This window comes from Phyllobates terribilis, unplaced genomic scaffold (assembly GCF_046119375.1).
Source record: "Phyllobates terribilis strain yellow unplaced genomic scaffold, ASM4611937v1 Scaffold_5053__1_contigs__length_54834, whole genome shotgun sequence".
NCBI lineage: Eukaryota > Metazoa > Chordata > Amphibia > Anura > Dendrobatidae > Phyllobates > Phyllobates terribilis.
In genome coordinates this window covers 40,624-54,835 of record NW_027367801.1, presented here as the reverse complement: position 1 = coordinate 54,835, position 14,212 = coordinate 40,624, and the positions used below count along the sequence as shown (strand labels likewise).

The 14,212-nt window shown below is 38.1% G+C and overlaps 1 protein-coding gene across 1 annotated transcript; it reads right to left on the bottom strand.

The window, feature by feature from the left end:
* Nucleotides 1-7,956: 7,956 nt before the first annotated feature.
* Nucleotides 7,957-8,316, bottom strand: LOC141249734 (uncharacterized). The gene has a single exon (XM_073669779.1). It carries the CDS (start codon nucleotides 8,314-8,316, stop codon nucleotides 7,957-7,959), a length of 360 nt encoding a protein of 119 aa, XP_073525880.1.
* Between the last annotated feature and the right edge of the window lie 5,896 nt (nucleotides 8,317-14,212).

Genomic DNA, 14,212 nt, shown 5'->3' with positions numbered 1-14,212 from the left:
GTGCATATTCAATCATATTGAAAATTTAGAATTGTATCAAGCTAAAAAGATAAGAAGATACTAAGCTTTCACTTACATTTTCACCTTACACTTCATATAAGTATACCTTTCTTCTCCCTTAGGCCAAGACAGGTCTAATTCCTTGACTTTGGAAAATTAGTTAGCATTCCAACACACACTTTTAAATTTTCCCTTTTGACATCATAAAAAAGGCAGTCATAATACAACATAAAGGGAACTATCAGAACTTCTAGTAGAATTCTCATTGAACGTGCACAAAGATTAGTAAGGTCAAGTCAAACACAACCTATCAAGTTAGTGGTCAAACAAAATCATTTATAACAAGATGAGCATGCTTTATATTTAAAATTAACTTGTTGATCACATACAAAGATAGGCAAAAGGCTAGCTTAGACCAAGGATAAGCATAAAGACAGGAAATCACAAGTTAAGACTAAGGATTCCTTTTCAGGAGAATTTTGTTGAAGGACCGCTCAACTTCTAAGGTTTCAGCTGCAATCTTAGCTATCTGAGCTAACTGGACTGCTATATTGTCAAGCTTAGACGCATTTAGCTTGGCTCATGCTTTGTTGGACAATGCTTGAGCCACTAAGATGGAACTCCCACTTGAGCTACCTTTGAGATTCAACTTCTCAACTTCCTCATCTCCTTCCTCAATTTCTTCTTCTTCGAGGTCTCGCAAAACATCAATTGTTAAGACTTCATCAAAAATCTTCTCTTTTTTAGCTGAATAGACAACACTGGATCATCAATTTCTTGACGATACGAGGGAAGGGTATATCTATGTTGGTATTTGCCTTTGAAGTGTACATATGCGTGTACATAATTTTAGGTGTGTCGATGAGATCTTGCTTCATACACTTGTACAGAAGTACGCCATCAACAATGGTGACTATGTCTCTGCGTTCCTTCCTCGGCATAAAGTTTCTAACAATGAAATAATGCATGGAGCAAAGAGCAAATGACAATAAAGCTACATTTAGGTCTTTCTCTTGCCAGTTTGCACCAAAGAGGTCTCGATTCACCGGCTAGCTCCCCTTAGCCAATTCTTATTAGGCAAGAAGTTGAATCCGTCGTAGGTTTCCATCCCTATGGGGCTGGCAAAATCTTGAATATAGATGTATATGTTCCACTTGTTCCACTGCATGACTATCATGCCACTTGGAACTGTTGAATCTGCTTGCTCGACCAGCTTGAAATGGTTGTAGAATGCCATGACCATTTCCGGGCTTGCTTCAGAGGGTAATACTTCGAGCTTGTCCCAGCCCTGGAGATTAATCATATCAAATGCTTCTTGGAGGTTGAACTTGATCTTTAGCTGCTTCTAAGTTTCTGGTGTAGTAATGACTGGAGATAGAAGAGATCTCTTTGGAATACTAGACAAGATGACGGGGATCTGAGATGAACTTGAGGTCGACGTTGTGGTTTTTACCCGTTAGGATAAGCCTTTGCTAGCCTTTTCTATTTTACAACTATCACCTATTTCTTCAAGGGCAACACCTTACTCTTGTTCAACATCATCACCCTAATCATCGTCCTTTTCCTCCTCCTCAATATGAGACTCAACTCATGGTGAGATCGGGCCTCCTCTCGCTTGCACTTTGAGGCTGATTGGCATTCACTTGATTAAATAATGAGAAGAGTAGAGATTTGGTGTCTGAGCTCGTGATGAAGAGGATCAAAGTCTTCTTCATTCTCTGGTTGATGAAGAATGATAACCTTGTGATCTCTATTGACGATCATAATTTTCTTAGTAGAAGAGGATGGGAGAGACTTCTCTGGAGACTCTACTTGCTCTTTCTTCTCGCCGGCCTTGTTCACAAATAGTTCTTGAGAGAGCTTTTCTAGGATTGCCTTATGATGAGCAATTGGGGGTGTTTATGTGATTGGGAGAGAGGTGGGTGAAGGTGTAGGTGCTGGCTATTGAGGAAGCTTTTAGAAAGGCTTTGAAGTCTTGGAATTGTTGAAACAATTCAAGGTCTTCGACAGGGAGAACCAGTGCAGGTTTCTGGGTCGAAGAGGCCATTTGTGTAGCTTGAGAATGTGTGTGAGAGAAAGTGGGAGAGAATAGTATGAGAGAATAAGGCAGAGATATAAGAGATGTAGAAAACAAGGTAAGGGCGAGTAAAATGGACAGATTACAAATTTATAGATCTCACTCAACCCGAGTTACTTCTCAAACGGCTCTTTCCAACGGCTCTATCACACGTTTCTATCGCACACTAGGAAACGGCTATAATTTAGACGCTCCAACGGCTACAAAATCAATCTCTGAGAAGCTCCACTCTGAGTCTCACTGAGACTTAAAGCGTGTCACAAACACAATTGATGCATGTAAAATGAAGCATGATGTGCAAAGCTAGCTTCATTGCTTAACACGTCTAAGCATGACTAAGCACCATAAAATTACCAGTGAAGAAATAAAGAAAGCGTGACTTAATAATAAAGTAATATATAAGATGGATCATAAGGTTGCACGCAACGGACAAAAAGCACACATTCAATATATAGGGATGACTTTTTGACACTTGCTTATGAATACTTCCATATGTGACTTATATGGGTTAGGAAGCGTTACATAGGATTCAGACTAAGGGTAGATAGAGTAAGCAAGAAACATTTCTCGTTTGGCTTACATATAGGTAAATAAGAAATCATCATGTTCTTAGTATAGGGATAGGAATGAATGAGCATGCGTAAGAGTTAATCAAATAATCATGAAGAGAGCTATATAGATGATCCCCCTATCATTGACCCTTTCAGAGAGGATAATTCAAGTTACGGGAGAGATAGAACTCATCCTCATTCCTAGGTTCCCCAATGTGTAAAATTATGCATAATCTAATCAAAATATGGGGGAGCTTATCGTGCTTGAAAGGGGTACCTCAGTCGGGGGGGGGGGGGGGGGTCATCCCTAGTAATAATCTTAGGCGTAGGAATAGTAACCTATTCAAAGGCTTGGTGAAGATGCTTGTGACTTGCTCCTCTGTTATACAATTGTCCCTTGCATGTAGTTTTTCCCAGTGAGAAAATCAGAGAGACAGTCATAGCATGCTCTAGGAGCTTGCTTGAGTTCATAAAGAGCTTTGTCAAGGAAGTACACATGGTTTGGATGATCCTTGTCTTCAAACCCTGGAGGTTGCTTGACAAATAGATAGGCGATATCTCGTATAGCCCATCCAGTGGTCGTTGGCGTCATTTATAGGTGATTTGACAATGTTATGGAGCATATTCTTATAATCCGGACCTCACAGAGCAAAGACGTTATTCGTGAGGATTACAGACATTCGAGAGAATACGAAAATAATATTGCCAAAGGGACAAATTAAGGTGCGACCGCACACATGTAGACGCAACCGCGCAAGGCTACATAGCCTAGGGCGCGACCGCGTCCTAGGTGGCGTGACAGCGCCACTGATTGCACACAAGTTCACCAAGATCCGCCTAGGCGTGGCTGCGTTTACATGGGCACGGCCGCTCACTTGTTGGATCAGGAGCACCGCGAGCCTTTTCTGCGGGATTCACTTCGGGCCTTTTACCTCCTTTTTGATGGAGCTTCGGTCTGGGATTTTTAGTATATTTCTTTATGTTTTTAGGTTTTATAAATAGGGTTAGGAGCTTTGCCTCCAGAATACACATTACCTTTTCTAATTTACGTTGTTGAGAGAACTATGTCAGAGTAGTCTCTTTTTCTTTGTTCAACATGTTGAAGCCTTCAGATGATTGGTTTGTAAGACTTCTACTTAGGTTCTTATTCATATTTGGTTTGTTTCATCTCTCTTGCACTTAATCGTAATAATGGATTTGTTTTATCTGCATGGATTGATAATCTAGGTAGAACAGATCTATTCATATTGATTGGGTTTGACTTGTCCGAGTTGGAGAGTGTTATCTGTATGTAGCGAATCGATTGCATGAACTAGTTGGGATTGTGATTGTGGAGAGAGTTGATTGTGTGTTAAATATCGACTTAACTCAATGGCACTGCATGTCTGCATGCACCTATCTATTCTTGAGTTTATTGTTGCTTGATTATTAAATCTTGATAGTTTCAGGGTTGTAGTTGAGTAAGGGTTATTAGGACTAGTTGGATTATTAACTATACAAGAATAGGGATTAGGACAATCATAGAATATGAATTGTAAGATGAACCCGGCAGTCATTAGAAGTCAATGATCAACTAATCCATTTATTGTGTGAATACTTGTTGAATGAAGTGCTTTTCCATTATTACTTTCATAATCACTTAGTTAGTTTAACTGCATCCAAAACCCTCTTTTGGTTACTTTTAGAGTTGATCACATTGAATTCACAAGAACTGATAAGCTGACTCCCTATGGGATTCGACCCTTGCTTGCTACTTTACTAAGGTAGAGTTGCTAGTTAGGAAATTTACTTTGATAGAACGAACAACAACCATTTTGGTTCCGTCAAATTTGACGCCGTTGTCGGGGAGTCAAAAATTATTTTCTTGTGTTTTTGGTTTGATTAACTTTGGTGTTGACCATTGTATGGTCAACACCCATGCTACTGATCAATTTATTTGCTGAGTCTATAGGACATATGGAAGGAGAATGGAAGACCCTTGATGAGGATCTGGCTAAACTAAAGGAGTTGGTTGCTGAGCTTCAATAGAATGAAGTTGCTAAGTGTGATCAGCATCAATTGTATAACTACGTGGAAGAGAAGATTGAGCAAATAATGCAGACAATATCTACTTGGCTGCAAAGTTATTCCAATGCACTACAGCCTCATACCAAAGTTGATCTGAGCATTATGAATGCCTAAAGCTCGGAAAGTTGCAAAGTGATGAAGAAGAAGTTAAGGTTTAAGAACCAATAGACGTGCGCCCGTACTTCGAGAAGCACGAACGTGAACTAGCCCATGCAGAGTCGCGCACCCGTGTCCCCGAGCAACCCCCTATGCACCCGTGCGCGACTGTGTCGAGGAACCATGCGACCACATTTTTGCGGTGTTGTTTCCGGAATCTAAGGTGCGACTGCACCCTCCGACGCGCCAAACCGCTCCTTACTTGCGCGCCCCATCCCTCCTCTATGCAGACGTGCGTGCCCACACCCCTGCCTTCGACAATGGGTTCTCCTTTCCGCTGAACGATGACCAGGATGATCCGGGCCCACCACTCGATGTTGAAGGAGAGATAATTGATCCAAGTGGTGATCTTGAGCTTAACCCAAAACACAACTAGATGCGTCCACAACTTTGGAACCTCGAGTACCCTTGCCTTGTTTTGCTAAAGTCTTGAAGAGGCCACACACGGTAAAGAGGAAGAAGAAGCTAAAGGTCCAACATAAGGTATCACATTCAGGATACTTCAAGACAAAGAAGAAGGGTTGGTACGATAAGAGAGTAAGGAAAAGACAAGGCATCAGATCCTACTATGTGAGAAAAAAGAAAGAGTTTCTGGATGAGATGGCCTTGAGGGGCCAAGTGCTAGATAGTTGAGAGCTAGAAGTCGAACCTACGACTTTAACCAAGGTGTTGCTCGGGAGGCAACTCGAGAAACGAGGTATTTTTCCACTTTCACCCATCTCTTATCTTTGTTCTTTATTTCACAATAGGGACATTGTGTACTTCAAGTGTGGGGGAGAGAATTATCTCACTATTTTTGCTATTTCCGTTTGTTTTTGAATTTTTGAGTTTATTTTGAATTTTATGAGCCGGTTATCATAACGTTTCCCTATTTGGTGCTTTGTGGACTCTTATAATGGTGCATTGATTTTTAAACGCTTTACTATGCTTTAGATGTTGATATTACAATTGTGTTATGATGATGATATGATTGATCAAATTGAGGACTTTGATTTGAGCATGTGGATTATGATTATGATGCATTAGGACCAATACTAAGATTGCACCTTTACCATCTCATCTCTGGTTTCTATCATGTTGTTCATATTATTTTGCTTTCATCTTTTTCATTATAAAATGCATAAAAAGGGAATAAAAGGTAGGTGAACTCCTAGTGAATAGTCAGAATAGCACGCGGTCTCCGTGGTGTGAAAGATCACTCCGGGTTGGATCCTCCATGGCTAGGCATAGAGTTTCATTAGTTGGCCCAGACCGTAAAATGGACGGGCCCGATGCCTAATTAAGTGGTTTCAAATAAGGAAAATAGTGAATAAGTGAATAGGATGAAAAGAAGCAATAAAAGTCCATGTGTATTGCTTGAGTTGAGTTGTGATTTTATGCTTTCGATGGTGTTGGAGCTTGTGATATCCTGTCATTGAGTATGAAGCATGTTAGGAAAAGAAATTGTCATTTATTTGATCTTGCATTATTATCCTTCATATGTCACTTGGATAGAGACAACTTTTGCATATTTTATAGATTCATTGTCATATGCTTGCGTAGGACAAACATAGTTCAAGTTTGGGGAATTGTTGATGCCATCCATGTTAGGTTAGGTTTAGAGTCGTTTTGAGTCTTTTGAGTCTTGCATTGTTTTTCTTTCGAAGATTTTGGAAGAGTCAGAGTCTACGCCCGTACTTTGATGATTGTAGGTACTTTGGAGATGAAGTGTTAATTGATGACCACTGTTGTCAACTTTTTCCATACTCCTGAGACCGACGTGCATAATGGAGGAGTGAGTGCATTGAAACTTACTTGAGAACGAGCAAGGTCTAGGTGTAGGGTATTTGATAGGCGATATCTCGCATAGCGCATCCAATAGTTGTTAGCGTCGTTTATTGGTGATTTGGATATGTATGGAGCATATTACTATAATCCGGACCTCTTAGAGCAAAGAGGTTATTCATGAGGGTTACAACATTTGAGAGAGGACGAAGAGAAGATTGGCAAAGGGAGAAAGGCGCAACCGGATACACAAAGACGCAGATGCACAGGGCTACAGAGCCTAGTGCGCGACCACGCCCTAGGTGGCGTGACCGTGCAATTGCTTGCACACAAGTTCACCAATATCCGCCTAGGTGAGACCGCGCCTACATGGGCGCAACCGCGACCCTGTTGGGTCGGGAGCGTTGCGAGCCTTTTATGCAAGATTCACTTCGAGTTTGTTACTTCCTTTCTGATGGAGCTTCGGGATGGCCTTTTTAGTATTAGTTCTTTATGTTTTTAGGTTTTATAAATAGGGTTATGAGCTTTGCCTCCAGAAATACACATTACCTTTTCTAGTTTATGTTGTTGAGAGGACTATGTCAAAGTAGTCTCTTATGCTTTGTTTAACAAGTAAAAGCCTTCGGATGATTGGTTTGTAAGACTTATACTTTGGTTCTTATTCATATTTGGTTTGTTTCATCTCTCATGCACTTAATTGTTATATTGGTTTTGATTTATCTGTCTGGTTTGATCATCTAGGTAGAATAGATCTATTCATATTTCTAGGATTTGACCTGTCCGAGTTGGAGAGTCTTATCTTTATCTAGAGAATCGGCTACATGACCTAGTTGGGATTGTGATTATGGAGAGAGTTGATTGTGTGTTAAATATCGACTTAAATCAATGTTACTCCATGCACCTATCTATTCCTAAGTTCATTGTTGCTTGATTATTAAATCTTGATAATTTCAGGGTTGTAGTTGAGTAAGGGTTATTAGGACTAGTTGGAATATTAACTATACAAGAACAAGGATTAGGACAACCATAGAATATGAATCGTAAGATGAACCCGATAGTCATTAGAAGTCAATGATCAACCAATCTATCTGTTGTGTCAATACTTGTTGAATGAAATGTTTTGCCATTATTACTTTCAAAGTCACTTAGTTAGTTTAATTGCATCTGAAACCCCCTTTGGTTACTTTTAGAGTTGATCACATTGAATTCACAAGAGCTGATAAGTTGACTCCCCATGAGATTCGACCCTTGCTTGTCACTTTACTAAGGTAGAGTGGCTAGTTAGAAAATTTACTTTGATAGGGAAAACAATGACCATTTTAGCCCGTCACAAACACTTCCTCATTCAAAGTGCCATTCAAAAGGTTGTCTTGACATCCATCTGTAGAGCTTGAATCCTTTGAGGGCTGCGAAGGCAATCAAGAGATGGATTGCCTCCAAGAGAGCTACTGACGCGTAGGTCTCGTCATAGTCAATACCCTCTTGATGATTGTAGCCTTGAGATACAAATCTCGCTTTGTTTTCAACCACGCTCCTTGTGTTGTCGAGCTTGTTTCTGAATACCCAACGATTCCTAATAATGGTCTTGCTGAGTGGTTTGGGGACGAGTATCCAAACCTTATTGCGCTCAAACTCCATGAGCTCCTCTTGCATAAAAACAATCGAATCAGGATGCAAGAGAGATTGTTGGACGTTCTTCATCTCGACTAAGGATACAAAGGCGTGAAAGGAAGCAAGATCGTGAAGCGGGGAGCGAGTATGAACTCTATCTAGGAAGGGATTCAAGATCTGATCTGGTGGAGGAGCCTTCTTTTATTGATAGTTCTTGTTAACCATTGTGGTTGCTTTCGAGAAATCATTAAGCAAAGGTGGGTCTATCTCTGAAAAAGAGGCGTATGAGGTGTTAGATGAGGCATGTTGAAGTATCGTTGAATCCTTGGGAGGTCGTGCATGCAAAAGCCTTTTAGGATTACGTTGAAGCCTTCGGAGGTCTCGCTGAGACTTGTTGAGGTCCCACTGAAGATGAAGAGGGGGGGGGGTGCTTCGGCGGGAGGGAGTCCCGCTTCAGTAATGGAAGGTCCCACTTCACTTTCAGCGAGAGTTGTGTCCTCTGTTCTAGGCAACTCTTCTTCTGGGGTCTCTTCCTCTGGTTCTGATTGAACGAAATATTGAGTGTGATCTTCCGTTTGGCTTCCTTCTTGAGCACCCCCATTCGAAAAAGAATGAGGTCCTTGTCTGTCCTCGTCATCATCACTTCCAGCTTCTGAAGATGTAGATGAAGAAGTGTGATGAAGAGAACCTTGTTAGATAGCTCATTGAAGGTCACATGAATGCTTTCTTTCTATTCTCTTGGTCCTTTTATTGATCACCTTGTACTCCTTGCTTGGAGGGCGTAACCTAAAAAAATAGCTTCATCGTTATGTGCATCAAACTTACCAAGATTGTCCTTACCATTATTATGGACATAACATGTGCACTCAAATACTCGTAAGTGAGAAAGATTGGGGCTTCTCCCTTTGAGCAACTCATAGGGGGTCTTCTCCATAATTGTCATGAGCATAGCGCGATCGATGATGTAACAGGTCATGTCCACAACTTGAGCCCAGTAATGTTGAGGGAGTCTACTTGTTATAAGCATGGTTCTGACCATTTCTTCCATTGTTCTATTCTTCCTTTCCATGACTCCTTTTTGTTGAGGTGTTCTTGGAGCTGGAAAGTTGTGGTTGATTCCTTTTTCCCTGTAAAAAGTTAGAAATGATCCATTATTGAATTCCAGCCCATGATTTGAGCGAATGGAACAGAGAGGGAGATCTAAAGTATTTTACAATAGAAGAACTAGGGATGAGAACTCTTCAAAGGCCTCATCCTTAGTTCTAAGGAAAGAGTCCATGTAAACCAGGAAAAATCATCAACCAACACAAAGATATAACGGTTACCTCCTGTGCTTTGGACTAGAATATGACCACATAGATCCATATGGATGAGCTCAAGTGGGCGCTTGGTCAAAACAACCTTATTGGATGGAGCTAAGGACTGGCACGTGATCTTTGGGCGAGTACACTCTGAGCAATGCTTCATGAAGTCTGGCTTGATTTCTGGAAGGTCCCTTACTAGCTCCTTTGTCCGGTGCTTGTAAAGAAGATGTAGACTTGCATGTACAAGACATTGATGCCAAAGATTAGCACTAGTACAAATATGGATTTTTCCTACAAACACTTTTACCACGGTTCCGTGTTATTCATTGTAATTTTACCGATATTGGATTTTTTACTACGGTTGCAAGGGAACCGTTGTGTTTTTATGCCTTTTTTATCACGGTTATGGTTTTCCCCTACAGACACTTTTATCACGGTTCCGTTTCATTCGTGGTAATTATGATGATTTAGTTTTTTATGGTTGCAGGGGAACCGTGATGTTTTTATGCCTTTTTATCACGGTTATGATTTACATACACTTTTACCGCGGTTCCGTGCTATTCATTGTAATTTTGCCGATTTGGACTTTTTACTGCAGTTCAGGAAACCATGGTTTTTTATTTACATTTTTTTATCACGGTTACAATTTTATAACAGTTCATATGTTTGCATGTTTATTTTAATTTAACCGATCTAACCTGTTCTATGAAACCGTAGTAAATTGACTTGTTTTCCTAAAAAAATATTTATCTTTTTTTAGAGGAAAGATGGTTTTTATCAACTATATCTATATTTTCCTTTAATATTTATAAAAATAGTTAATCTAAAAGCAAATCTCGTTCACTCTCAAAAGATCAAAGAAGGCGCTTAGGTCTACAACTCATCAGGAGAACGAATGAATTCTCGTTCGCCCTAATTCTCGCTCCACTCTGCCTCGTGTGCTGCAAGTAACGAAGCTTTCAAGGTATGTTCTGCTCTTGCTCCAAATCCCTAATTTTCTGGTTCAATCGGTTTGCTCAAACCTTGCGCCCTAATTCTTGCTCTGCCCTAATTCAAAAAATTATAATCTCCATGGGTGACTTCGAAAGCCTATACTTGACGGTAAAACTTTTCTAAATTTGTTGATTGACAACATCTTCAGTCCCTTGTGTGATTTTAAATTCGAACTTGGGAATTGAACTGTTTGATGGATTAGATTTTGTTATGTTCAATTTAGTGTTTAGGAGTTCAATGTCTATCTACACGCTAATTTTCTGTAATGTTTCTCCATTAGTTCTGTATGTTTGTTTCTAGATGAGAATGGTGAATGACTGATTTCCAGTCTGCCTACTGGAAAGCCTTTATATCTTCTAAATAAGTTCACCATGTATCTCCTATCACCTATGTAAGAAACATACATGGATACTAGTTCCATCACTATAAAGTCAACTTAATTGATAAATTTAGTTTCTTATAGAGATCTATTGATCCATTGCAGCTGCAAATTTTCTGTTAGCATTAGGCATGTTATCAAATAGGTTACATGCAAAGGCAAACATGGACGAAAATTATTTGTACTTATAGCGTATCATGTGAGGGATGTATCCTTGTACTTGAGTATGCAATATAAGAAATATAGATATGTTGTGTTGCTGTCTTATTACGAGTCCAAAGTTTGAACTAATGTTTGTTTAAATACAACATGTTCACTAAATACGACACTCTAGAAATAAATACTTAGTGCACATGACATGAAGAGGATTGGCACAACAGATCAATAAAGATATAGGGAAAATGAACATGCTCAAAGGTTCTTGGCATCACCGAAAGAAAGTAGAGAGAATCATCTTAAAAGACTAGAATCATGATCAGGAAATGGAATATTCACCGATCAATTCAGATTTAACTAGTATTTGTCACTTGAACCAAATAAGAATCAAACAATGGTGATAAGATTGATGACAACTTGTAGAAGAAGCTAATTAACTCTATTTTTAGAAGCTAACAATGCAAGTAGAATTTTCCCTCTAATATTTTTCTAATGTATGATCAAGATCAAAGCTTGTAGACATTCTATGTCCACTAAGTCCAGATTTTTGGTTTCATTGATTTATTACCTTTAATAAATTTAAAATTGTTGGTCATAGCTAATAAGTATAAAATCGTTTGCATTGATCACAATTTTAACTTATCACGACTCATGATATTAACTACTCACATCTGAATTTAAAAGTTTGCATTGAATCACCGTTTTAAAAATTGCAGCTCATGGTATATACTAGTAACAATTGACTTTACAAATTGAAGCTCATGATATTAACTGTTTCATATATGTTTTCAGGATGATGTAGTTGATTCAGAAGGTTACAGTTAGAGTTTGATATCTTCTCTAAAATATCATTGATAAGGATTCGATTATAATTGTTTCTGCTATTTATGTATTTCTTGATTTCGACTAGTACATTGTAGTCAATATTATTAGGACTTTGATTGTTGGAGGATAATCAGAATTACAAACATAAAAAGGCTGAAGTACTTGTGACTTAATAATAGCCAAGAAATGTTCCATATCATGATTGAATAAGGTCCTCTTTGAGGATTCTTTGTTTTCCTGTCCCTAGAATATGATTATCCAAGTGTTGTAAGCCATTTAGTAGAGAAGAACATTTTTCTAACTCTTTTGCTAAATGGGAATTTGACTACTAACATAATTGGCTGATTAGTTGTGACATTGGTGAACTTGCTCTTAAATTGGCCTATTGTTTGCCTAATTTTATTACCGGTATGTTTACTTGATATTTGACTCGAAAGATGTATTTTTATTGTGTCATTTACTGCTAGGTTACTGATCTATGATTAAGGGTTATTACTTTATTGCTGAAAGATGGTTTGAGCTGATTATTATCCATGAATGTTCTCAATGAAACTGATTATTAGCAAATGGAAGCTGGTTATAAGTTTCTCGGTTAACAATTTTATTGATGGGATGATTTTATTCACAAGGAGATTTTGATTAAGGATTTCTATCACTGATTTGAGGATTTTGTTGATTTGAGAATTTGTCTCGCGTTGGTGTTATTGATGTAAGTGTTACTGGTTTTAGCTAGGAAGTTATCTGTTTTGAATTCTAGGTGCTAGTTTTAGCTAGGAATTTATGCAAGTTATCTATTTTATGCAAGTTATATGATGTAATTACTGGTGTAAGGGAATTTATGCAAGTTATCTATTTTATGCAAGTTATCCAGTGTAATTACTTGTATAAGGAAATTTATGCAGGTTATCTGGTTACTGGTGTAAGGGAGTTTATGCAAGTTATCTGTTTTGAATTCTAGGTACTAGTTTTAGCTAGGAACTAAAACCAGTAACAGTAGTGTCATTAGATTCATGTGTCATTTAAATATTACTTAACTCTATTCCATTAGAAATTTATGCAATTAGAAACTGATGAATTTCTTGCTTGAGAATACGACAATGACATTGTGGATTGCGAAGAGTAATCTAAACAGACCTGCAAGACCCTTAAAGTGGATCCATATAAAGGTAGTGGTACTTTATGCATATCTTAGTTGGTTTACAATTAAAAGTTAAGTTTAAACATGTCTCATATTTATTTATCTTTAGATAAAAACTGTATTTTACCTATCATTTATGTGCATTGTACTCTTCAAACAAATAATGCAGATTGTGGATATTATGTTCTCTAGTATATATTAGATATCATGAGGGAAAAACGAGAATGTACTCTACATGTATATATCTGTTAATTTACTTGTAAACTAAGTAGTATATATATATACTTACAATTTGAATTCAGAAATAATTAATATAGATCTCATATATTGGCATGCAGGGCTTTGAAAAAATCCTTGGTTCGAAATCGAGGTTAGTATGACAAAATATACGAGGTCCGAGATCAATGTGTTGATTTTTTGCTCAAAACTTCATGTGGTTGAATAAGTTGCGTAATTGAATTGTTAGGAAATTATTAGTAGCTATTAGCTAGCATACTATATTGTAAATATTTGTTGGTTTGTTTAAATTTTGTTATAATGAATTGAATTATCTCTATGTAAGTACCATTTCATTTATAGTGATTAATTTATTGGAATAGTGGATCATTATTATATTAATATTGATATTTTACTATGGTTCAATTTATGACGTGCATATTTTCTAATGGTTCGTTATCTTTTGTAAAACGTATTTATCACAGTTTAGTTATGATTTCAAACTAATTATATTACTACAGTTAACCTTTCATCACGGTTCATAGACAAAAACACCACAGTTGATGGACCATAGTAACTATGCATTTAAATCACCAATACCACGGTTATGAGTGATATAGTGAAATACATATCTATTACGGTTGGTATTATTATCACAGTTGTCAGAACCGTAGTAAAAATGTAAACCGTGATAAATCAGTAACCGTTATAAACATGTTTATAGGGCCCAATTATTACGATTCACAACCGTAGTAAAAGATGTATTTCAACCGTGATAAAAGTGCCTATTTGTACTAGTGTAGATTGCTCTTGAATGGTAGCTAAGCAGAGGTGTTGAGCTGGCATGAAGGAGCGATCAAAAAAATAAGTGTTCACCACCCTTATGCCCTCCAATATTACCTCTTTAGATGGAGCTTTGACCATGCACTCTGTAGCAGTGAAGGTGACTTAGTTCTTTCCTTGGTCGCAGATTTG

Bases quoted from the DNA above. Each gene is read 5' to 3' on its own strand.
- LOC141249734 (XM_073669779.1), bottom strand. From the start codon at position 8,316: ATGAAGAACGTCCAACAATCTCTCTTGCATCCTGATTCGATTGTTTTT.